The 25,712-nt window shown below is 42.6% G+C and overlaps 1 protein-coding gene and 1 non-coding gene across 3 annotated transcripts in view; one reads left to right on the forward strand and one right to left on the reverse strand.

The window, feature by feature from the left end:
- Nucleotides 1–295: 295 nt before the first annotated feature.
- The window catches only part of USP13 (ubiquitin specific peptidase 13), a 101,424-nt gene continuing 76,007 nt past the window's right edge, over nucleotides 296–25,712 (forward strand). The window contains exons 1-2 of one of the 2 annotated variants that reach the window (XM_019751835.2): nucleotides 296–611; nucleotides 22,718–22,843. In XM_019751835.2, the coding sequence (XP_019607394.2) occupies nucleotides 444–611; nucleotides 22,718–22,843 (294 nt within the window). In that variant the 5' untranslated portion in view covers nucleotides 296–443. The remainder of the gene's footprint in view (nucleotides 612–22,717; nucleotides 22,844–25,712) is intronic. The other variant, XM_074328294.1, reaches the window with a different exon arrangement.
- LOC141568127 (small nucleolar RNA SNORA81) lies at nucleotides 19,533–19,714 on the reverse strand. Its single transcript, XR_012491156.1, has one exon. It is a non-coding gene; the product is annotated as a small nucleolar RNA SNORA81 (small nucleolar RNA).

Raw genomic sequence — 25,712 nt, forward strand, 5'->3', positions numbered from 1 at the left:
CCCCTTCTCGCAACCTAAAGATTTAGGATAGAAAACCCAGTGCTGGTGCCCCACCGCTGCCCGCCGGCGTGGGCGAGGAAGCCCCCGCCCGCTCCGGGATCCCGAGCCGACGCCCCCGGGGCTCGCCCTCCGCCCCCACCGCGGAGCGGGGCGCCGGCGCTGGGCCCCTCTCCAGCGCCCCCTCCCCGGCGCTCTGCGGCTGGCGCTCCTCAGCGCCCCGCCTGACGCTGCAGCTGGGCCGGCGATTCGCCATTGGATTAAAAATAGCAGCGCCCCCCCGCCCCCGCCCGCCGGCCCCCGGCCCCGGGTGCCCGCTCCCTCTCGGTGGCCCGCTCTCCACGCCCGCTCCCGCTCGGCTCCGGTCGCCCGCGCAGCCCGCTGCCGCCGCGGGCAGACCCAGCGCTCCGGCTCGGCTCGGCTCGGCTCCGGTGCGCGCCGCGGCCATGCAGCGCCGGGGCGCCCTGTTCGGCATGCCGGGCGGCAGCGGCGGCAGGAAGATGGCTGCAGGAGACATCGGCGAGCTGTTGGTGCCCCACATGCCCACGATCCGCGTCCCCAGGTCCGGGGACAGGGTCTACAAGAACGAGTGCGCCTTCTCCTACGACTCGCCGGTGAGTGAGGCTCCGCGGCGCTCCCGGCGCCTCGGGGGAGGGTCGCGGTGCGGGCGGCCTGTGGCTGCCGGGAGCCGCCGAACTCAGCGGCACGTGAAGCGGGGGGAGAAGATGCGCAGTGGCAGCCGGGGACCTCCTTCTCCCCGCGGCGGAGTTGGCTCAGTGGCGCTGCAGTTTAGCAGACACTTAGTGCATGCCTACTGGGTGCTGGGCGCTGCCTTCCCCAACACCGCTGCAGCCGAGGGGGTTTGCTCCGCCAGCCTTCCTGGGCGGACAGGGCCCCAGGTCCCACCAGCCTGCACACAGCCCCGCTGCCGTTGGAAAGATCGAATCGGAGTTCCCTGACCTGAACTCCGCGTTGCAGACGGTTTTCGTCTTCCCCGGGGCGGGAGCAGAGGGCGGGTAGGTAGGTGGACGGGATTGATCGGCCCAGGACACCCACAGCCCTTTGCTTTCTGGGACCATTTGCTTTGTCCCGGGATTCCCACTCCTGGACAGTTCTGATTTCCTCTCTGAGCTTTGCGTCCTCCGCTTTCCACTTACCCCCACTCCTTTCTGTCAGAATGTCAGAAGAAGCCTTCTGGTACCTCTATTTGGGCGGCAGAAATACGGGGTCTCCTGGATTATGATGGTTTTCTTAAGCCTCTCCCTTTTCCCCTTTACATGAGGAACTTGGACTGAAATGCACTAGTATAAATTATTAAAAGTTCAATCTCGAGTCGTGACCTCAGAGACTGGAGGGGGAAGTTAACACCGATTACTGCCTTCCACCCAGGGTGATTGGTGGTGGTTTTCACCAGGTTGTATGTGGATGTGTGAGAAGGAAAAGGAGGGTGAATGTCCCTTTCAAGAGTCAAAATGGGTTTCAAAGTGACTCAGCTGTCTGGCATTTATCATGTCTTTCTGAGGACCAGGTTATTTTTATCCACCCACTTTAGATCTCATGTGTCACCCAGCAGACCTCAGTGCAACCAGGAGGACCATGGATTGGAGGGGCTGAGGCAGGTTTCACAATATAATACATTTTCTTCATATTATGTAGAGTATTGTTGGAGGGGGGAAAAAAAAACACAACAGCAACACCAATGAGTGGCAAATTTTCCAAAGCATCCTTTATTATCTTGTGGGTTAGTCTGGCTGATTTCAAAGCATTTTTGGTTGGTATGCATTGGAGCACCAGAATTAGTATCCTCTCTGTGACATTTAGCTTTTTTAAAATGCTAATTCAAGATCATTTGGGGGATACCAATATCATTTATTTGTTCATTACTTATTTTTTCTTTCAAAAGGTCTATGTAGAGTGGAATGAAATGGTTGTATTTAATACTTAGCATGTTGTGATATTCCATTTCAAGTGACATTAAATTTTTTGTTATCTACAAATTATTTGAAATGCTATTTTCAGATTTTGTGTGCAATGTTGGGCAGGTTCCCACTAGTAGCTCCTACGGGTAGAGAGGGATGATGGTCCTCAGGAAACAACTGACATTGTGAAACGCTAGGAAGAAGAAAGTGGCCTGTCTTGTAGGAGAGCGCCGCATGTCAAGTGGGTAAAACTACTTTTTCTGTGTTTGATCAAGGTTGATCTTCAAATTTTTCTACAAACTTGGTTATTGAAAACCTTCACTGCATTATGTAGTGTATAGCAGGAGTGAAAAAAACTGGCGATTTTAATTCCCTTCCACAAGTAGCTTACTGGGAGCTTACTGTGTGCCAAACACTATTCTAGAAGCATCTTGTCCAGTGTAAAACGATGATTTCATTCATGTCGCAGTAGTTCCTTGGGGACGACCGGCCTTATTTAGAAGGCTGATGAATCAGTATATTTCATTATCTGTTTCAGGGGAGGAAGAGAAAGAGGTTTGATAACAAGTCCTATTAAAGCACAGTGCATGGTAATGCGAGATCTTTTGCTATAGTACTTAACACTCCATCATGAATCCAGCAAGGGTTCTTCGCACCGACTGTCTGCCAACTCATCCAGGCATGCCTGTAAGAATCATACAGAGTAAAATCCATTGGTGCCAAACATACCAGAGACTTTAATCCACAAGTGTTATAGGACACTGATAGAGAAAAGATTAAAACCATTTGAGTGAAAAAAATAGCCTTCCTTGTTTTGGAAAAAGGTCATAAAGATGGATAGACATAAAGGAGACCAACATTCCAGGTTAGATAAATCACATGTGTAAACACATAAAGTGGGAATATTATCTTCTTATTTACTTGTAATGTATTTGGAAGAAAAATGTTGATTTAATAAGAAGTGAGGTCAAAACCAAGTAGAGAGTAGAAGATGGTGTCCTTGAATACCTAGAACAGTATCTTGATTTTAGATACATGTAGTCAGTTATAGAAAGCTCCTGGAAGTAATGTGATGTAAAGTGGTGTTAGAGGAAGACTGAATTCGGAAAGTTTTATTTTGTACGTGCCATGTATAAGGCACGGTGTGAACACCTTTGCTATTCTTTACCTTTGTGGGTATTGAGTGATGGCGTAACTCATTTCAGTGTCCCTCTTCTTCCTCTCTTCTCCCCTTCTAGGGTTTAGCACATAGCAGGTGCTCAGTAACAGTTCTGGGATGAGTGACAATTTGTTTTTTGCATCTACCAATTTGACTTCATCCCAGGTCCACCTTGCCACCTTGATCTGTAGGTTCACCTCTCCATGACTTGGTTCCTCTTGCAAGATCTGTAATGTGATCTTCTTAGAGAATGGGGACTGCATCTTTGTGTCCCCAGCAGCCAACCTAGCATCTGGTATATATTAGGAACTCTGAATGTCTAGGACGTGTATGAATTACATTTGGTTACAGGTTCTGAAGATGGTAAGGACACAACATATGGGAAACACTGGGAAAGGAATCCTGTAGGATTATCATATAGAATGTGGTGATTTCATTGATTGTGGGGAACAAATGTGAAAGAGAGAGATGGATTGGCAGGGTTTGAATCTCAGCTCTGTCACCCAGCTATGTAACTTCTCTATACCCCAGTTTCTCCATCTGTAAAATGGGAACAATAATAGAACCTACCTCATGGGGTTGTTTTATGGGTTAAATAAATTAATATGTAAACTGTGCCTGGCCATCACTATAGGAAGAGAAGGAAGTGATACAGAGAGTCTGTTATGGTTGTAAGCCTGAGTGTATGGTTGTCAGAGGTTATGCAGAAAGTTGATGTGGTCAAGTGAGTAAATTGGTTCACACTTCTGCTCGTCAGCCTTCATGTTCCACCATTAAAAATCTACTCCCATCTTCTTGGTTGTTGAGCCCCTCCTTCATTGGAATGTACTTTGTCCCACCTCTTCTCAATTTCCAGGTTACCTGCTCTGGGGAGGCCAGTCCCTGGGTCTTCAACACGTAAAACTCATTTCCTTTCCTAGGACCACCTTCCTCTCTCTTGCTCATTTTTCAGGGTTCTTCCTCACCTTTCCCTTTCTGCTTCAGACTTCATCTTTTCCTGTGAAGCCTACGTTACTACTTAGAGTCTGTGTCATATAACACAGCAGTTCGTTGTAATCTGTCTTCCAGAGTTTGCCACCATTTCATTTTCTTTTACCCATTTAACTGGTAGTTTTAAAACATCAACTAGGTGTGATGTCTTGTACCCAGTATTAGGTGTGGGAGGAGCTGGGCTACTCTTGTGCTAATGTGTGTCTTCCCCACCTGTCTGGGAGTGGAGAGCTTATCTAAGCCTGGTCTTAGCTGGGGTCGGCTGAAAGCCCGAGAGCAGGGCTTCGGCACAGGCAGTTTATTTTGGAAAGGTATCCCAGGGAACAGAAGTGGAAGAATGTCCAAGGGAAGTCTGACAAAGGGAAGGAAGGAAAGCCAACCCAAGAGTGAGTTACTGAGCCAGCTACCACGGTGGCCACTGGTGCTCAGTCTGGCTGGGGATTCTGGGGAACAGTCGAATGCTCCTCCACCTGGGACGTGGAAGAGGGGAGCCGGCTCCCATGGCCCGCTGGTCAAGGGTGCTCCAGGGTGAAACCCCGTTACTCTTCCAGGTTTGTGTTTGTGCCAGAGAGGCGGAGCAGGCTCCCTGCGGCCAGCAGCAGCGGAGAAGGGAGAGACCCTGGTGCAGTGAGGCTAGGACGTCAGGCCACACTTGCAGTGGCAAGCAGCTGCACACACCAGAAAGGTGGTCTGAGAGAATGTGAGACCCGCACATGCCCCAACACCTCTTCTTCCCTCCTAGCATCAGCACTATTTTGTAAAAAGGTGCTTTTTCCCCTTTCTCCAAAGCTCTGAGATTTCTTGGTGATGCTGAGATGTCATTGGTTTCCATCTTCCTGCTAGTCTTTGCAAAACTCTTATGGACAGGAGCCTTATGGGAGTGGCCAGTTTAGATACCCATTGGGAAAGGCTTTGAGGTCGTCTATTTGTAAGAAAACTTCCTATTACGTAGACGTTCAGTACGTCCTTCTGTGATATTGTGATTTATAATAAGGAATATATAGTTGGTCTTTGTCCCTGTTCCTGGTACAGAGTTCCTTAAACTTTTAATTTCCTAAATGATAAGAGCCATGAAGGTGTCATTTATAACAAGCCTCTTTCAACCCCACCTGGTAACCACTCTTGTATTTTCTGTCTCTATTCTAGGCCGCTCATATATTGTGTTTCCCGGAAAATAAGACCTAGCCAGACCATGAGCTCTAATGTATCTTTTGGAGCAAAGATTAATATAAGACCCTGTCTTATTTTACTGTAGGATAAGACTGGGTCTTATATAATATAATATAATATAATATAATATAATATAATATAATATAATATAATATAATATAATCAGGTCTTACATTAATTTTTGCCTCAAAAGACGCATTACAGCTGATGGTCTGGCTCGGTCTTATTTTTGGGAAAACACAATATGTGGGATCACACAGTGTTTGTCCTTTTGTGTCTGGCTTATTTCACTTAGCATATCCTCAATGCTCATCCATGTTCAGAATTCCCTTCCTTTTTAAAGCCGAATACGATTCCATTGTATGTCAACAGCACGTTTTGTTTATGCATTCCCATGTTGATGGACCCTTGGGTTGTTTCTACCTTTTGGCTGTTGTGAATAAAGCTGCGCTGACATTGGTGTGCAGGGGTCTGACGGAGTCTTTGTAGAATCTGTCGTTCTTACTCTGCTGTCTGCGTGCTGCCTTCCAGGCTCTGAGGCTTGCCATCATGGGCTTACTTGTAGAGGAAAAAATAACTTAGGATCTGTGTGGAAAAGTCCTGATCCCAATGGATAAACAGACAGAAGATAGTAAAGCCAAATTGAGGAACATTTTATTTCTCTTTGAAAATGTAAATCTCAACTAAATCTAATTATTTTTACATACCAAGAGTTCCCATCCCAAAACAGCTAACTGAAAAGTTTTTTCATAGCAATGATTCTGAAGCTCGTTGGTCCCTTTATACTCTTAAATATTTTTCAGGACCTCAAAGAGCTTTTATGTGGTTTCTGCCGATGGTTACCATATTAAAAATTAAGACGAAAATTTAAAACAACTTCCATTCCATTAGCTATTAGAGTGATGATGTCATCAGATGTCATGTAGATTCTCAAGAATGCCACTGTATGCTCATGAGAGAATGGGAGTGAGACAGGGAAATAAGGTCGTGTTATGGAAATGGTTTGACCTCCAAGATCACTTGAAGGGTCTTGGGGGCATCACAGCGTTCCCAGGCCATACTTTGAAAACCATAGTTAGTTTAGACCAGAAAAGTACAATTGGTTACTCCAGTGACCTACCCCACCTGCATTGTGGCTTTTAAGGGTTCACATTGGTGGTGATTAAATAATTGGTTGTTAATCTTAACCCAACCATAAATGTCATCTGTCTCGTACATTCTTTTTGAAGCAAATGAAACTGTAGAGAATGCGACTCCTTTTGAAAAAATCGCAGCTACTTTGGGAATTGTTGACTCTTTCAGAAGTGTGCATTCTTCATTCTGCTGATTGTGAGCTTTACTGTAGTGTGATCTGGCCGGACTGTTTCTTTGGTGAAGCGTACATTTGAGCAGCCTGAGTTTTTCCCTTTGGCCACTGGTTAGGGGTCTTGTCATCTCTTGCCTGGAAAGTGCAGGCCTGTCTGCCAGTACGCAGGGAGCAGAGTGCGAGAAGAGGAGGGGGGTGATCTCAGCACCTGGATATTGGATACCGGCTGGGTATTGTCTAATGGTTCTCAACCTTATTACTGTTTTGCTAAGCCTTTTCCCTTGTTGCGGGGCTGGGACCCTGGATACTGCACTTCTCAGAATCCTTTGATGGCAGGATTTTGATTTTGATTCTGCCAGTGAAAGATTCAGAAGGCAAAAGAGAAGGAGAAGCCACTGTTGCTATTGCAGCTATGGCACACGGCACAGTCGTGGGCAGCTGGGGGCATCTGTGCAGTCCCTTGTGATGCTCGTGCCTCCTGATTTCCTGAACGGATGGTGGTTTCTCTGACCTTGGCTTTCACAGCTCTTCTCATGATTTTGTAAGACTCTAATTCCCTGTATTAACTCCCTTCCTGCCTGAAAATACCTAGAATAGTTTGTATTTTCTGACTAAATTTGGACTGAGACACATACATTACACATACATTTCTAAGTTCCTGTGTATTCAGGATGGGACCCGTATCATTAACTAAACCCATTGTGCCACAGGCCTGAGTCCTTTGCTTTCACCTTCTTTAGAGAATAAATCTCCCCTCGTTTGCTGGTGTGGGCTGGACCACTTAGAGTGGAGGAGGGCTTTGGGGCTCTGATTGTTACCTAGACAGATTTCCAACCCTTCCTCCTTATTTTAGTCCAAGTTTGACACCCAACTTCAAGAGTTATCTGGAGCTGCCAGTTCTGGAAGCTTTTGGAAATTCTGGGGTGTAAATCAGATTTTATCTTAGCATTCCCTGCTGCAGGCCTAGGATGCAGCTTTGTCAATTTGTTTTAGTCTTTCTAGCACTTATCCATCTGCAGTCCAAGTTCCAGATTTTGTTGCTATGGTTTATGTTTTTAGAAAATCTTTTCACTGGTCTCTCATTTGGGTTTCAGAAAGGAGTGATATTGGTGTATGTGTGTAGTCTGCACTGGGTAGCCCAGAGGCCTCCTTTTCCAAGCGAATAATCAAGAAGTCTCTTGCTGTCTCTTTTTGGCAGCAGTTAATTACCTTTAAAGTTGTGTCATTTTTAGAGTTTTGGGATGTCAGTGGTGATGCTGATGCTGGCCGGGAGCTGTTTTAGGAAGGTTTGTGTTCTCTGCTCATGTTGAATCTGGACATCTGTGCAGCTCTGAGTTCTGTTTACTCCCCTGCACTCTTCTTCCTGTGGGCTGGACTCACTAATGGTGCCACCATCATTTGGTGCCCCAGGCTGGGAGATGTAATGTCATCCACCTAACTTCCCTCTCCCTCTCCCTCTCTTATTCAAAAAATTGTGTAAAATACACATGACCTAAAATTTACCATCTTGACCATTTTTAAGTACGTTCACATTGTTGTGCAGCCATCACTGCTGTCCATCTTTGGGACTTTTTCATCTTGCAAATCTGAAACTCTATCCCAGTCAAACAATAAGCCCGCATCCCCCCTTCTCCCTAGCCCCTGACAACCTCAATTCTACTTTCTGTCTCTGTGAATTTGGACTGCTCTAGGTACCTTAGGTATAGGTGAGATCATAGAGTATGTGTCCTTTTGTGACTGGTGTGTTTCACTTACCATCATGTTTTTAAGGTTCACATGTGATAGCATGTGACAGAATGTCCTTCCCTTTTAAAGCTGAATAATATGCCATTGAATGTATGCACCCCTTTTGTTTATCCATTCATCTGTTGATGGACACTTGGGTTGCTTCCGCCTTTTCACTATGGTGAATAACGCTGCTATGAACATGGCTGTATCTCCCTCTCTTTTACATCACGTCCCATTGGTGACCAGCCTTCTCTCTCCTTCTCCACTGCCAAGGTTCAGGCCCCCATTATCTCTTGCCTGGACTCTTGCAGAAGCCTCTTAACTGCCCACCTTGCCTCCCTTCCAGTCTGTCACATTGTATTCTCTGTTGTTTTTCTGAAACGTGTCATTTCCCTGCCTAGAAATGTTCAACAGCACCATCCAGACTCTTGTAACAGAGCACGTGCTGATCCAGCTTTCCTTGCCAGTGCTCTCACGTAGCACCTGCCCTTTGGTTGTAGTCCTTTTGGCCCAAAGGACTTTGTGTTCTTCAGATGCTCCATGAGCTCACCCATCCGTGTTGTCCCATGCTCTTCCCTCAGCCTGGAATGCCTCGTCCCAACGCCTCACCGCCTGGGAAAACCCCACCGACCCTCGCACAGCAGCCCAGGTGGTCTATGAGAGCTGCTCCCTGACCCCCCAGCTGAGTTAGACACTTATCTTGCTGTGCTTTCAAAGCGCTTTGTACATCTCTGTGATGGTTGGGAAACTGACTGTTAAAGACACGGAATAGCTGAGGTCTTACAGAATTAAAGGGAAAAGAGTAGAGGACTAAAAACTCTGCTGTCTGTGAACCCGTACTAGTAGGCTGCGTCTTTTCTGTTTTTTTTTGTTTGAAAAAGAAATTATGACCCTATATTTTAGCATAAAAATTTTACTAAAATAGCCACTATCATAATTTTATTTTATTATATTATCTGACAAGTCGAAACCTTGACCCTTGAAAAGCCAGGGAAAGGGGTTTAGGGTCTTGGCGAGTATGTAACGTGCTGTGATTCTAGGTGCCCCAGGGAAGCTGGGTAGAGGTGATCACACAGGGTGGCCCTCAGGCTGGTCTCTGTGGGCAGAGCCAGGCCTCTGTGCCGCCGCTCATGGTCAGTATTATGGGCCATCCATCAGCCGAGGACTCCCCTTGTCCCCATTTGCAGGGAGACGTGAACAGCAGCACCTGGTTTTAGGATTGGAACTGCAGGACGATGCAGTCATGACAAGAATTTAATGGATCTGAGCATGCCTCCCGGTTAGAGATGTTGCTTGAAGTACAGAGTATGTGTTTCCTGTGATACTATTAAAAATAAAACGTTTTGTTTTGTATTAATTAGCCAGTGTTAATACTTATTTAGAGCCTACTATCCACCAAGCATTGTTCTAGGTGCTGTAGTGGGCAGGGAAGCTGTGTTTGGAGGGAGACAGGACCACAGGAGGGAAGAATATGACATGGATCTTTCTAGCATACTGGAGTGTGAGTGCCACTTTTGAGAACCTGTTATGAGTCAAACACTGTACTAGATACTGTTACATACATTATCTCATGTAATTACAATAGCGATTGGCTTGTAAACGATAATTAGTGTTGTTGCCCCATTTTACAGAAGAAACTGAGAATCAGAGAAGTTAGGTAGCTTGTTCAAGGACTCCTTCTAAGACTGGTATGTGACTTAGAGATGGGACTTAGGCCTGATGTGTCATGAGGTTAGACCCTGAACGGGTCTAACTGAAATAGGATATTTCAGTTTCATACAGTGTAGCACTGATAGTACGTGAATGGAGATTTCAGGCATGGGAATAATAATAAAATCTAGGAGAGTTACTGGCCTGGACAACTGGTTAGGATCTGGAAAGGTGGCATTTTGGGGAGGAGAGGATAAAGGCATGGAAGTGGGACCAAGCGTGGTGTGTATATGAACATGAGGGAGCTAGCTGTCTTGTGGAAGAGAGGATTACTGGGGAGTCTGGAAAACAAGGTTGAAACCTCTGTGGGATATAAAGGACGTTGGTCTTGATCAGGTTACACCAGATGGGCTGGCCAGACAGGAGCAAGGGAACGGGGTGAGGACGGTGGGTGTTTGGTGTGGCTGTTCTGGAAGTGGAATGAGGAACAGTAGGTTAGGATTTGGGGAGATGTTGAATAGGAATTCAATTAGGAGTCTCTTGTAATATTGGGGGACGGGGCGTGCTTTCATTAGGGTGATGACACTGGGGATAGAGATGGTGGGTGATGGGAATAATGCAATAGAGATTTTGATAAAAGATATGGCCCAACTTGGTGCCAGAATATGCAGTGGGTGAAGAAGTGGGAGGAGTGAAAGATGATGTCACAGCTTGTAGCTTGGGAGCTGGAGTGAATCAAGGACGTAAACGAGGAAGATGAGATGGTCCAGGTCAGTGGGCAAGTGCTCTGTGCCCACTGGGAAAACTGCAACTGGAATGGAGCTCGGAGGTCAGGGTTCTGATTGCAGACTCTGGCAGTCCCTAGGTTAGGGACCCTGGAGTTTTGAGTAGCTCTTCCTTTTGAAGGGCCCCAGGGCCGCACTGCTTTGCTCCTGGGATCTTTTCCCCCAAGTTGTGGAGTGAGAGTGAGACTGGCATATGCCTCTTGCCCTCCCACTGATTGGCTCAAGTTCCAGAGAAACTCAGACAGGAGCCTGGGGCAGTATTTTTTTCCAGGAGTTAGAAATTTGAACAGATAATTATGTTGCACAAGTTGTTATAGGTAGAATACAGGTAGACTTTACTGTTTTATGAAATAAATCACTGTGGGGTAGATTTGCCTCGTGTCAACTACATGGGTGATTGGCCAAGAGACTGGTGGTTCTTGTACGTGAATTGCAATTATGAACACTTTCTCCTGATCAAGCTGAGTGTTGCTTTTTTTGTCCTGGTTAATTCTTTGGGTACGCTGTGAAGTTGTGACCTGTACATAGATGTCTCTGTCCCCAGCAGTTCTTAGAAATGGGTTTGGCGGGCTGGATTAGTGGGTTGGTTGGCCAGGAGGAAAGAAAACACATGGTCCCGAAGGTGAGGAGTGGGGTGCGTGAAAGTAATTCCCCTGTCATAGCCTTTCAGAACCACCGCTGAATTGCTCCTTTGGACATGACATTTGGGCAGGTTCTGCCTTTGAATCCCCAGCCTGAGGCTTTGGAAAGAGCCTCCGTTGGTGTGAGCTGTCTCTTCAGGTCCCCACCAGCAGAGCAGGACCACGGACAGATCCAGTGGCTGGACATCAGTTGATGAGGATGGGTGAACTGTGGGTTTACCAAACCCTGCAGCTGCTTCATCAGCGCCTCAGAGCCTGGCACCTTGGCTCTTGCCTCTGTTTTCGTCAGGGAGCCGTCAGCCTGGAGCTGCCCCCTCCCAGGGACTCCCGCTGTCCTTTTGAGTTTGAGGAGTGGAGCTGGTGGGGTCTGCTGAATCCCCTCTTCTCCCCTACAGGAAAGCCTGGCAGAATGAATACGTGGCACAAGCTACTTACTTGAGTGGGATGGTTTTCCTTTGCCTGTCCCTTCTGCTTTCCTGGCACGAAACAGCCTTGGGAAAAAAAAAAAAAAAAGACAACTGCTCTTTTCCCCAAGCGCCCATGATGGTGTGTGCTTGCTGACAACCGCCCACCTAAGCTCCTGCCACCAAAACAACATCTGCTTCTTAGTTGTACCAAGCAGTGTGTGTGGGGGCCAGACTGGCTTGGGTTCAAATTCCCCCACCCCTTTACTACTTAGTGATATGACTTCAGCAAGTGGCTTAATTTCACTGCATTTCTCTGGGCATTGCTTTTCCTCTCTGTAGTACCTACCTTGCACGGGTGTGGTAATCACGGTTGCCCATAAAAATTGTTACTTATTGCTATCCATCTCTTTAGTGGGATTCAGTGGGAGGGATCCCTTTGAGAAGAAGGTGAAGTGGGATTTATACGGTCTTGGCTTTGCCAAAGAAAGCCATGCTGTACTTGGTGATTCTGCAGGAGGCTCTGCCCTACAGCGAAAGCCCTGGGCGTGAGTGTGTGTTGGCCTCCTTTGGGGGAACTCTGTTCAGGGCTATTACTCATGCTCGAGTTCAGCTCCTACTGATGGGCTGTTATGAGTTAGCTGGGAAACCTAGTCCTTACGTTTAATATAGTTTATCAGGGGAAATGCACCCTGAAGAAAACCATCTCTTTTAGAAAATAATAAGAAATTACCATACAAGGTTTTTACCCTGGATGAGGCGGTTTCACATTTTGTGCTTTTAGGTGTTAGCTGGGAATCACTTCAGTTTAGCACGGCTGCAGATGCTCACCTCAGTATCTTCATCCTCAGACAAGTTTTATTTTGCCCACTTGTCCTGTGAGCTGCCCATCGTGCTCTACCTGAATCCTTCCCCAGCTGTTTGGGTGACAGTGTCCTCATAATACCCAGAGCAAGGATTTCGCTTTATACTTAAGAAAAAAGTTAATCAGTGACGCCTCAGGGGAATAGTAGATTTACAGCGTGTCAAAACCTAACTGTTCGGACTCTGCCTTTAGCTTGTGCAGTTCTAAGGCAGAGGAGTCCTCTGCAGAAGGCAAAACCCCCAAGTTGGAGCAAGCTGGAAGAACAGTTACCCCATTAACATTTCTATTTTTTCTTAACCCTTCACGGCCTCAGCAGGATTTATCCATGTTTAGCAGAGAGACCTACACCGTCTTGGGATTATATGCATTTGTTTTCTTCTACTTAGCTCATCCAGACAAATTTATTTTAGTGGATTTATTGTTGAAACCAAGGTTTTGGATTCTGCACATATTTTTTTTTTTTTTTCAAGTCAAGTTGTTGTCCTTCCAATCTTAGTTGTGGAGGGTGCTGTTCAACTTCAAGTTGTTGTCCTTTCAGTCTTAGTTGTGGAGGGCACAGCTCAGCTCCAGGTCCAGTTGCCATTGCTAGTTGCAGGGGGCACAGCCCACCATCCCTTGCGGGAGTCAAACCAGCAAACTTGTGGTTGAGAGGATGCGCTCCAACCAACTGAGCCATCTGGGAGCTCAGCGGCAGCTCAGCTCAAGGTGCCGTGTTCAATCTTTGGATTCTGCACATATTGTATCTGGTAGTTCTGTTCTGGTGAACTGTTTGCGTCTTTCCTTGCTCTCCAGCCTATTTTTGGACAGTGCTTTTCTCCATGTTTCCCCTTTCTTTGGGTTGCGTGCTTGCTGTGCTTGATCTGGAACCTTGTTTTACTTTCTTATTGCACATTTGCTTGCCATCTGCATGAACTTAATTTTTGCATTTTAAAACCATTGTCTGTTTGTTTTGCTCTAGAAGCCAGAATGTACTGGGGATCTGGGCTCCGGTCATTGGAATATTCATATCTACTATTCAGATATGGAAGTACCTGAGAGGTTGAATTAATAGGCAGATGGTTGCTTGCTGAAAGCCAGAGTTGAGCAGAGAGAGGTGGGTAGTCTATAAAGTAATGAGTCAAAACTGTTAGGGGTTGTCCTGATTTGGCCTTTTCCGCACACCCCTGCATCTAATCCATCTTCTATGCTTTTGGGCTCCATCCTGAAATTATTAGCCTGAATCTGTCCAGATTTCCCTGTGTCTGCTACAAGCCCCCTGCCCTCCCTGTCCTCCCACCTCCCCAGGCTTGGCAACCCTCTTGCCTTGTTTAGACAAGGGCTGTTTAACAGAACTTTCTGTGATGCTGGACATGTTGTGTAATCTGCACCGCCCAGTGTGGTCACCCCTCCCCACCTGTGGCTGCTGAGCACTTGACATGAGGCCAGTGTGACGGAGAAGCTGAACTTTTAATTTAACCTCATTTAAATTAATTTAGATTTAAATATTCACATGTGGCCAAGTGGCTACTGTATGGACAGTGCAGGTCTAGACTATATAATAACCTCGTACCCAGACATTCTCTTGAGCCCCTCCCCACAGTTCTCCCCGAGGGATCTTTTAAAATGTTGATCAAGTTGTGGCACTTTTCCTTTTAAAACCCTGCATTGGGTTTGCATCCCACTTGGTGTGAACTCCAGCTTTTCTCAGGCCAACTCTGCTGGCCTCTGCCCACCTCTCCTCCTAGCCTGCCACCTCATCCCTCTCGTGTGACTCTAGCACCCTCCCTCTCTCTCTGGTGTCTCAGGATGTAGCCACGCCTTTTCTGTCATTGTGGCCTTTGCACATGTTTCTTCATCTAGCTGGGGTGCCCTTCCCACTTGCTAGCCTGACCCCTCATCCTTGAGGTACCCCCTCACCCCCGCTGGCTCCCCATCCCCAGCTATATAAGGAACCCAAGCCTCTTGTATCTCCACCCTCCCTCAGGCTTCTCCAGCATCTTATGACTGCTGGGAATTATCTCTTATATCTCTTTCTTGTTTCTTGTATGTTTGCTCTTATTAGGATGTGAATGTCGTCAGGGCACCAGCCTTGCTTGTCTCTTTCTCTCTCCCTGATGAATGAACTCCTGCCCCAGACCCCCACCCACCCGCTTCTCTGGCCCCTGGAGAAGACATCACAGCCTCACTGTCCTTCACAGCTTCTTTTCCAGACTCCACACAGACCATCCCCCTTCTGTAAAGTTGGATGGCATCCAACTGGGGTACAGTGTCCTTGATTTGTTTAATTTTTCTGTTGTAATCACATTCTCATCAGCCTCCCTGCGATTACACTCCTTATCACCTCTCTTTTACTTATATGTTCCCAAAGGTCCTTAGCTACACATTTTGAGATAATCTCTTAGTTATTTCAAACTACACTTTTACTTTGAATAATGAGAACATACAGCCCCTTAAAACTGTGAAGTTGGCTTGTGAAAGCCTAAGGAAAGCTTTGGTTAAGAAGAGGGAACATTCTGCGATAACAGGGATGGACCTAGAGAGTATTATGCTCAGTGAAATAAGTCTGACTGAGAAAGACAAATACCATATGAGGTCTCTTATATGTGGAATCTAAAGAACAAAATAAGCAGGCAAACAAAACAGAAACAGACCCATTGATACAGAGAACAAACTGATGGTTAATAGATGGGGGGGGTTGGGAGGCTGGGTGAGAAAGGTGAAGGGATTAAGAAGTACAAATTGGTAGTCACAGGAGAGTCACGGGGATGTAAAGTACAGTACAGGGAATATAGTTAATAATATTGTAAAAACTATGTATAGTGTCAGATGGGTAGTGTCTTATTGGGGGATCACTTCATAAATTTTATAAATGTCTAATCATTATGCTGTACACCTAACACTAATATAAAAGAATATTGAATGTCAACTATAATTAAAAAGTAGTCACGGGAATGTGTAGTATGTGTAGTACAGATGGGGGATATAATCAGTAATGTTCTAATAACTACGTACAGTGTCGGGTGGGTCGTGGACTTGTTGGGGTCATCACTCTGTGAGGTATGTAAATGCCTGATCACTATGTTGTTCTGTACGCCTGAAACTAATAAAAAAAATTAAAGCAAAATTAAAAAAAAAGAAAAGGGAACATTTGAACCAACTGTTTGTTTTATTTCATATACGCATATTTGGTTCTAAAGACATTCAGTTGAAAAATTTTTTATTGTTTTGTTGTTAAACAGTGAATCCGTGTTTCCGAAGAAAAATTAGAAAATGTCAAAAGACAATATGAAGAAAAAAGAGTCCCACGTTATCTCTCTGCTGAGATAAATCATGCTATGCCGTGTATACATGTCACATATATTATAACATGATACACACTCTTTTATTACCTGCTTTCTTCACTCAGAAATACCTATCAGTAAATACATATCACAAGTCAATTTTATAATAGATGGCTGAAGAGTGTTACATTTCATGATCGTACCATCAATTTCTAAACAAATCTATTCTTGAGCATTCAGGCTATTTCCTTTCAATATTACAAGCAGCTCAATTAGTTCATTTCTTTTCCTTTTTTTTTAAAAATAATCAGTGTTCTAGAAAATTCCACGTTCTTGTTCCTTTTGTCTCCCGTTTGCGCGAGTGTGTGAGTCACAGTCTTCCCGGAGTGTTAGCATGTAATTTGTCCTGGACGGGGATTTGTTGTGACTCTTTCTACCGACATCATGTTTCTCTTTGTGGCGATGACCGCTTGTTTTCCACCCTGTTCTGTAGTTCTAAAAACAAGGGTTACGCAGCAACTCTGTTTCCAGAATGCGTCGCTCACATGTGCTCACTCTCCCTTCCTGTCTTCTAGCGGAGGCTGGTCTCCAAGAACACACCATCGTAAACAGAGTTCTCTGAACACCAACTGATTGACAGTGTTTAAAATGACTATCCACTTACTGCCCTCAAACACATTGTAACCTTGATCTTTGTGTTTGCCCCTATTTTAATATTCTTTCAAATGGCAGTGCCAAAGCAGGTGACTTCATTCTTGATGGTACTTCTGAAGAGTACATAGGGTACCACCCTGTAAAGTACTAAGTGAATGGCTATGGATATATCATATCTATATTGACATACATTGAAGAGTGGGTTTAAACAATGCTTGGGCTTCTAATACTGCTCTTCTCTCTTGTGGTTTAAGGGTGGGGTGGGAGAAGTTTTCAGAGGGAATCATAAAGCCCTAGAGAAACCCTGACTGGTATTTTTTGACTTCCTTGTGATTTCAGGTTTCTAAATCTAGTCTTGCATCTTGGTCAAGTTTCTGTGTAGTGTATTGTGAAAATGATCATTAGAATCTTATTTGGCCAAGAACATGCAGAGAAACACTTTGGCCATCCTGCGCTGGGTGGCCTCTGGCAGTAGGAGCCAGAAGGGTCCAAGGTAGGAGGGGTGCGGAGATGGCAGCCACTGTCCTGAAGATCCATGTGAGGCTGGCTTGGTCACAGAAGGTAGGTGACCTGGGGCAGTGGGGCTCAAGTGTCCAAGCTGCTAAGTGTGTGATTTTAGCCAAACAAACTGGAAAAGCTGGTATTCCTGCTGTGTCTCAGGCTGTTTTTCTATGCATGGCCATCAGTTTTCTTTTGATGTTCCCCATCCTTTAGTTCTGCCAAAGACTTGAAGTGGAGCCTGTGCTAGGAAGTATTTCTAATCCAGATCAGGGCATTGAGGGCCAGGTTGAGAGAGAGACACGTTAGTTTACTACGCAACTGAATGACAGACAAATAACTACACAAAACTTGCCAATCGTTCCATAAGTGTTTGTTCAATCTTGCTCTGCACCAGATACTGTCACTGCCATTCAGTAATGAATGTGACACAATTTTCCTGCTCTCAAGGAGCTACTGTAGCTCAGCTTCTGAATGTAGTGGCCCTACATGAAGGAAGCTTGGGTTTCTCACAGCTACAGATTTCAAATAGCAAGATGTGATCAGCTGTGAAATGAAAGTGGGTTTGCAGTTAGGGACTGTCAGCCCTGGGGAATGAGCAGGGAGACGTTGGAATTGGTTATGGGCAGAGGCTGGCAGGGTGGACGGGGGACAGGTGTGGGACCTGGGGTGTATCTATAGTTGTGTGGGCATTGACATGAGGAGTCAGTTTTGAGGGGGCTGCTCTGAAGGCTTGAGGCCTGATGGGGTGCCCCTGAAGGTCCTGGAACTAACACTTTCCTGACAGGGAGGCACTCAGGGTTGGGTAATTCACTTGGCTCTAGACCAGTGCCGCTCAAAGTGTAGCCAGTTGACTGGTGCCAGTAGGTGGGTACAAACATTGAGAGTAAGTGCTTAGAAATGTCTGTAGCAACTTGACTTTGCAACCACATCCAAGTGCGTGAGCAGTGGATTAGTTTGTTTGACTGGGATGTAGACCCATTTGTGGGTTTTGTGGGACTTACCACATGAGCATTCACATCTGGCTGGAGCTGGGAACTAGCCACATGCAGTGGGACCCCATGTTTTTCCCTAATGAATAGAAGCAAAATGACATATAGAACGACCCAGTCCTTCAGTACAGTAGTGTGAGAAACACCACTTTAGACCAAGCATGGAGGTCATGGCGGGTGATGTTGTGGGCCTCACAGTCAAGGACTTAAATAAATTTAAAAGCATTTATCACATTCCAGTTGCATTTTAGGCCAATGTACGGAATTCCCGTCCCCTTTTCCCTTTACTCCTGATCAAAAGCATGTGTTTTGTTTTTCATTAACATTTTTCTATGGACATTATACAGAATTTTATACATATTTTGTATATACATTACACACAATTCATCCGTTTGTGATATTAAATAATGTTACAGTATTTTGTTGTGTTTATATGCCACAGGTTCTTCGCTCCTCTATTTGGGACCATTGCTACTTTTTCCTGTCTTAAATAGTGCATCTGTCAATATTTTTGTACAAATTAAGGTGTTTTTTTTCCCCTCTTTCTTTTGGGTTCCTGAAGTTTGCACACAAAAGAGAAATAATGTATCACAGGGTCACAGTTTTATTCCTCTGTAGAAAGATGGAATTGATTTATTTGTGGAAGTAGATTATACAGGTTTTCTCTGTGACTTTGGACTGTGTAATTTTAATACTTTTTTGCTGGTTTAGTAGGCATATACTCACCTTAAGATTGGTTTACTGTGTTTATTTCAGGAGGTAGTAAGGATTTCATGATTTGATTTTAATATTTTCTCACAGTTAAAACTAAACAATCTTAAAAAAAATTCTTACCAAGTTAGACCTGAATGTTGACATCTTCTAATTTTATCTGTTTTGCGTAGGATGTAAACTTTTCTTCATTATAGTTTAAATCTTTACCTCTTTTGTTATTGTTGGTTTCCTGTTTGTTTCATTATATTTTGTGGTATAAGACTTGTTCATTAGTGTTTATATTTTTATACTCAACCATACCATGTCTTTTGTGATTCTATCGTTTCTTGGCCAGAAGTTATTTCCCCTTCACAAGTGGCATAAATACACTAGTCTACTCTTTTCTAGTTTTTAAAATGCTGTCTCTTGGATCTATCTGGACCTTATTACAGTGTTTGGTATAAGATGTGGTTCTAGGTTGATTTTCTTGTACGCTGATAACTGTGCAAATAACTTTTATAAATGATTTTCCCCTCAGTTGTGTTTCTTGTCGTTTGACCGATATTAAGCAATTATCATAGAATGAATATATTTTTGGAATCTCCATTGTCATGCTACCATTTATTTAAAAAAATTAACCCAAAAAAGATGAGTTACAATTGTAATCTTTTTTAATAAAGCACTCTACCACCATGACTTGAAAAAAGTATTACTTTGTATTCTTTCCTCTAATTCTTCAAGTTGCATTTCATTGTCAGTTGGTACAGTTCTCTAAACCTGCCTGCTTTTTAAAAAAAAAATTTTAATTTTTTTTTCTAAAGACATATTACACCAAATCTTAAGACTGAGGACACTGGACATTAAGAAAGAGGTCTTTACCTCAGTCTTTACAGTCTAGTGCAGTTACTTTTCTTCTTGCATGTGCTCTGCTGATAGCATTTTTACAAAAACCTAGATGTGACCCTAGTTTCTGCAATTTTAGCACAGTGCTTATACCGAAGGTCCTGCCTGATTTCTTGGCTGCACTTTTGGCTGCGTGAGGACAACTGCTTTATGGTGATTTTAGTGGGGGTATGGCTGGTAAATGTGAGGATGAAGTTGAGAGTTCAAAAACTCTGCAGAGTCCTTTAGCTTAACTCTGATTCCAGGTTATAAACCATTCCCTGTGCTTTGGTCACAAAGGAATTGGGAGAGATTTGTCAGCATAGACTTGTCATCATTACTTGTACATGGCATGGAGTATTGACTTTGTATGTGAAACGAAGTGTGTCATGGGATCAATATTTAGACATGAATCAAGCAAGAGGGAAAAAAATGTAGATCACTAGGCTGGGTTGTTTGTTTGTTCTATATGGTGAAGCTTTTAAAGTGTTTTCTGTCTCAGTTGTCCTGAATTTTTAGAATTCCTGGCAAGTTCACTGGGTGGAACTTCCTTCTCAGAGCTGCTAGTGAAGGGGCATGGAAGGTCATTCCGTGTGTCTGATGGAAGATGCCCATGGATGCTTGTCATAGTACCCTTCCCTATGTGGGGTCATTCGTCTGTGAGTGCCAAAGCATTTTTCCTCTTTGGTTATAGACTTTGTGACAGTATCAATTGACTCCAGAAACTGAGAATAAATGTTTGGGTATATTAAATTTTTATCAAATTCTCTGATAAGCCCAAAACTCTTGGCAATGAGGTTAGCAAAGACTTTAGGATTATTTTAGAGATTACTTTATAAACCTTTGCTAGTCTCTATTTTTCTTCAAAAAATGCTCTATTTAAACATTTTCCTTCTTCTGCTTGCTGATTTCTTCTTGCATCTCCCACTAGTTGCCTAATACAGTTTTCTGACAGATTAATATTTGTTACCCTCCAGCCTGTGTGGCTGTCAGACTCACTTTGTTCTTCCTTCTGCTTGTTTCCCCCAATTATAAATTCATTGAGACAAAGGGAGATCCATTTAGCACACAGAACTTTTAGCTTACAGTAAACAGTCACAATGGTTACGTAGTACTTTGCCGCACAGAATGTATTTCATACCTTTTGAACTTCATGAAACCCTGTGAGGTGGGGATTATAGGCACAGTAATAAGAAGCTTAGAGACTGCGTGACCACCTGCCCGAAGCCACAGGGTGTGTTCAGGACCTCTGGTTCAAATCTCGTGTTTTCCCCAGGCTATTTTCTGGTGTGCGCCATTTTTCATCAAATTACATTTTATTGGAAGAGAATGGAAGTGTTATTTTTTTGAAAATCACAAGATGTGGTGCTCAGTTTCATGGGCTTAATGCATAACTGACCATTACAATGATGCAGCATTTTTTTCTTAAGGTTTATGACTATGCCAAAGAACATGTTCATTTAAAGAAATCTTTTGAAAATATTTACCTCACTTATGGATCAAGTGAATGTAATGTGTTGCTTCTCGTTGAAGAACGTTTCTAATTATATTCAAATGATCTCATTTAAGGGGAAAAAGTTATGCAGAAGCACAAGCTATATAATTCTGAGTTATTTGGATGCTATTTTATAGTAAAGTTTTAAAAACTGTATTTGTATTTGTTGCCAGAATATAAAATTGAAATAGATTTTTGTCTATTAACGTGTCTCCCATGACCTTGCTAAATTCATGAATTAGTTTTACTAGTTACTTTTAGTAGTTTATAGACTCCTTAGGATTTTCCATATAGACTATAATGTCATCAGAAAATTGAGACCATTTTACTTCTTTGCCATCTTTATGGCTTTTTCTTTTCTTGCCTTATACACTATATATGCTACAGTAATAGGCATATATTGAACTAATGCTGTTATAATGTTCTCATTGTGACAACACTTCTTTATGTCTGCCTTAGAAACCATAGATACAATGTTGGAGACTTTTATTAGAAATTTTAAAAAATCTTGAGTTATTAGAACTTTAAAAATTATTTTTCATATATTGGTAATGAGCATCAGTGTCTGCTTTGATATTGTATTATAATTTGTGCTCTACTGAAATGCAATGTGAGGAATTTTGACAGGTGTTTGTTAGGAATTCTTACAGGTGTTTAAGAATTTATTTTTTTATTTTTTATTTTGAGGGGTGAGACTAACAGGAGCTTTAAAAAATCCACCTCTCCTTGAGGCTAATTTTAGATGCTAAGTTTACAGAGAAGCATGTTAAGCAGAGTGAGAGATGAAATTGGGATAGAAAATCAAGTATCTAATATGTGAAACATATTTTTGACTGTTCATTGTAGCAGTATGTCTATAATTAAATAATATTTGAAATATTGCATAGTGGGGTAAAAAGATAGACAGATTCAAATTTAACTCTGACACTTCCAAGCTGTGTGAACTTGGGCAAGTGACTTACCCTTAATTTTCTTAAAAACTGTAAAATGGAAATAGTAACACACAGCTTGCCATGTTGTTCAGATTAGAAATAATATAGGTAAAGCACCTGATACAGCTCAGGCATGCACTACCATGTAGCTATGGTTATTGTAGGACGACATACTTATTAAGGTATTATTTATGTATTAAATTGTTATCATTTATTAATGGGTGCCATCAAATATCATGTGTCACCAAAGGAAGGACACGATATCTTTGAAGAACCCTGTCCTGCTAAAAGGATATAAAAACTTTATGTTCCTGGAGCCTCACACTGAGAAATGAGGAAGAACGATGATAAAACACTGCGGTGATGGTAGCTGGGTCACTGGCAAACTTTCTTCTGTCCCTTATCGGCATTTACCCCAGTTTGGAGCGTCAGACAAGCATGTTTACTTGCCAGGGCAACTGAGGATCTCACGTGACTGGGGGACTGCTCAGCTGTCCGGGGCACGTGGAACCCAGGTTTCCGTTCTGCGCTGCTCCTGTGGGTGATTGTGGCGCCATTGGAGGTTACTGCTGATGACTGTGACAGCCAGGTGGCCTTTGCCAGGCTTTCTTCCGCTTCCTTCCTCTTCCCCTTCTCTATATCGAGATTACTTGGCTAGGCATCCTTGGCTAATGTGTAACCTGTCTCTTTCTTCTAGAATTCAGAAGGTGGACTCTATGTATGCATGAATACATTTTTGGCCTTTGGAAGGGAACATGTTGAAAGACATTTTCGAAAAACTGGACAGAGTGTATACATGCACCTGAAAAGACATGTGCGAGAGGTGAGAGATACGCTTTTGGAGAATTGGCCTTGATGTCTTCCCTGTAACACTGTCTTAGTGTGTTTATCACATGGGGAGTTTACTGAACCCATGTAACTTCTGATTTCCTTTGATGATGGGAAACAAACACAGGACTGTTTGCAGAAATTCATAGACTTACCCAAACTTCATCTTAACCAGCTTTGTTTTCCTCTTTCTCTAACCCTCTGGTTGGAGTTAAGAAGACAAGGGTTGACTGGAAAAAAATTAAAAAAAAATTATAGGAAAGTACACAAAATCATACCAGAAATACTCCTGGCTCCAAAAGTCAGATATGAAAAATACTGGGGTATTTTTGCTTCAGATTTTTTTTATTTTAGTTAAAGAACCTTTCTTCAAGTTCAAGTCCCTTTTGTTTCCCTCATTCTCCACAAGTAACCATGGCTGTGAATTTGTTCTTTCTCATTCCTATGCATGCCATTATATTTTATTTACATTTAAGTATTCATGACCAATATGTAGAATGACTATGTGTTTTAAAGATGTAGATAAATAGTATCATATTGTTACCTATAATTCTATGTAAAGCTTTCCCTTTCAACATTGCTTTTTGAAAATCTGTTCATGTTGTGATGCATTGGATGTACTTGATTCTTTTTAATAGTTGTTTGGTATTCCATCTTATTAGTACTTTGTTATTTGTTACTCTTTTCTCCTATTGATGAGCAGTTAGATAGTTAGATTGTTTCCTTTTTTTTTTTTTTTGGCTTCATAATGATGCAACAATTAACATTTTTATCCATTTCTCCTGGGGGTACATGTGTAAGATTTCTTTAGGAAATATATCTAGAATTGCTAAGGCGGTTTTGTGAGTGTGCTGTCTTCATTTTTACTAGATATTGCCAAATTCTTCCCCAGAGTGGTTTCACCAATTTATACTCCTGTCTGCAGTGACTATGAGCTTATGTTTTCCCACAGCCTCACCAGTGCTTGGTCAGACTTGATTTTTGCCAATCTAATGGTTGTGAAGTGACATATCTGGCATTTCCTTCAGTGAAGCTTGACAATCTTTATATATGTTTATTGGCCATTCTGGTTTTCTGTTCTCTAAGTCGCCTATTTATATTTTTGGCCTATATCTGTATGGGTTTCTTTCTTTCTTTCTTTCTTTCTTTCTTTCTCTCTTTCTTTCTTTCTTTCTTTCTTTCTTTCTTTTTTTTTTTGTTTTTAAGTTTGATTCAGTTCTTTTTAAATTCCGGCTGCAAAAACTTTTTGCTTTGTTTATAAATTATTTTGTAGAACAGAAGTTTTGAATTTTGATGAAATTAGATTTATTAAACTTTTCTTTATGGATTGTGCTTTTTGTATCTTGTCTAAGAAATTGTTTCCCAGCTCAAGGTCATAAAAATATTTCTCCTAATACTTTTATTTTTTTTTAGAAGTGTGTGTGTGTGTTAACATTCTAGGTTTTCAATCCATCTATAATTTGTTTTGTACTTGTGTGAACTGTGAGAATCTACTTTTTATTTTCCATATTGGTAGTCAATTGTCCCACTATTACTAGAATTATTTAGTCTTTCCCAGTGATTTATAGTGCCATCTTTTTTATATTTTAACTTGCCCTTCACACTTGGGTCTGTTTGGGGTCTCAGTTCTTTTCTGTTTGTCTTATTTTCCTGTCTCTATATTGGTATGATAAGTTGATATCTGGTACCGTGTTTCCCCCAAAATAAGACCTAGCCAGACAATCAGCTCCAATGCATCTTTCGGAGCAAAAGTTAATATAAGACCCGGTCTTATTTTACTATAATATAAGACCAGGTCTAATATAATATAATATAATATAATATAATATAATATAATATAATATAATATAATAATATAATATTATATACCGGGTCTTATGTTAATTTTTGCTCCAAAAGACGCATTAGAGCTGATTGTCCGGCTAGGTCTTATTTTGGGGGAAACAGAGTAGTACAAGCACTTTTTCCATGTTAATTTTTTTCCCCAGACTTTCCTTGGTTTAGAAATTTATTTTTCTATCTGGATTTTGTAATCAGTTCATCTAATTTAAAAAATCCTGTTGAAATTTTGATCACAATCACAATGAATTTGAAGATTAATGTATAATCCACGTTGTTGTGTAAACTCCGTGAGCGCAGGGACTTTTTGTCTGTTTTGTCTACTTCTGTGTCCTCGGCAATTCACAATGCCCAGCACATAATAGGTGCTTCATGAATATTTATTGAATGACGATTTAACGTGCATACCTTTCTATTTATTCAAGCCTCTTTTAAGTCCTCCAATAATGTTTTGTAATTTTCAGTAAAGAAGCTTATATTTTGTTAGCTTTTTAAGGTATTCTATATAATTTTTATAGTTATTGCTGTCTTTTATTTTTTATGCATTTTAATTGGTTATTGATGGTGTTTGCAATGTTATTAATTTTCAAATGTTGATTTTATATTTAGCAACACTGTTCAACTTTCACTTTAGTCTTACTAGTTTATAGACTAGCTCGGATCTTCTAACTCATCAATACTGATTTGAAGTTTATCTAGTCTCTCATCCTAGCCTACCTAATATTTTCTCTGTTTAAATTTTGGGCAGTAAGAAGAGTAGGAGGAAGAAGAGGGAGAAAAGTCAGGAGGTCAGATAAGCCACCAACCCAATGATTAGCTTTACAATAATCTAATGTTGGCCTAATATTACATGATTTATATTCACTACGCCTTTGGCGGAATGCAGCAATTCTTACGACGTCCGCTTTGTCCCACATATGTCTTAGTGTAAGGTGATGACATTGTAGGAAATGGGGGGAAAATGAAACTGAGGCCCAGAGACAGACAATAACTTGCTTGCGGTCACCAAGCTCGCGGCAGAATTG

The sequence above is a fragment of the Rhinolophus sinicus genome, linkage group LG01 (genome assembly GCF_036562045.2).
Source record: "Rhinolophus sinicus isolate RSC01 linkage group LG01, ASM3656204v1, whole genome shotgun sequence".
Lineage (NCBI taxonomy): Eukaryota > Metazoa > Chordata > Mammalia > Chiroptera > Rhinolophidae > Rhinolophus > Rhinolophus sinicus.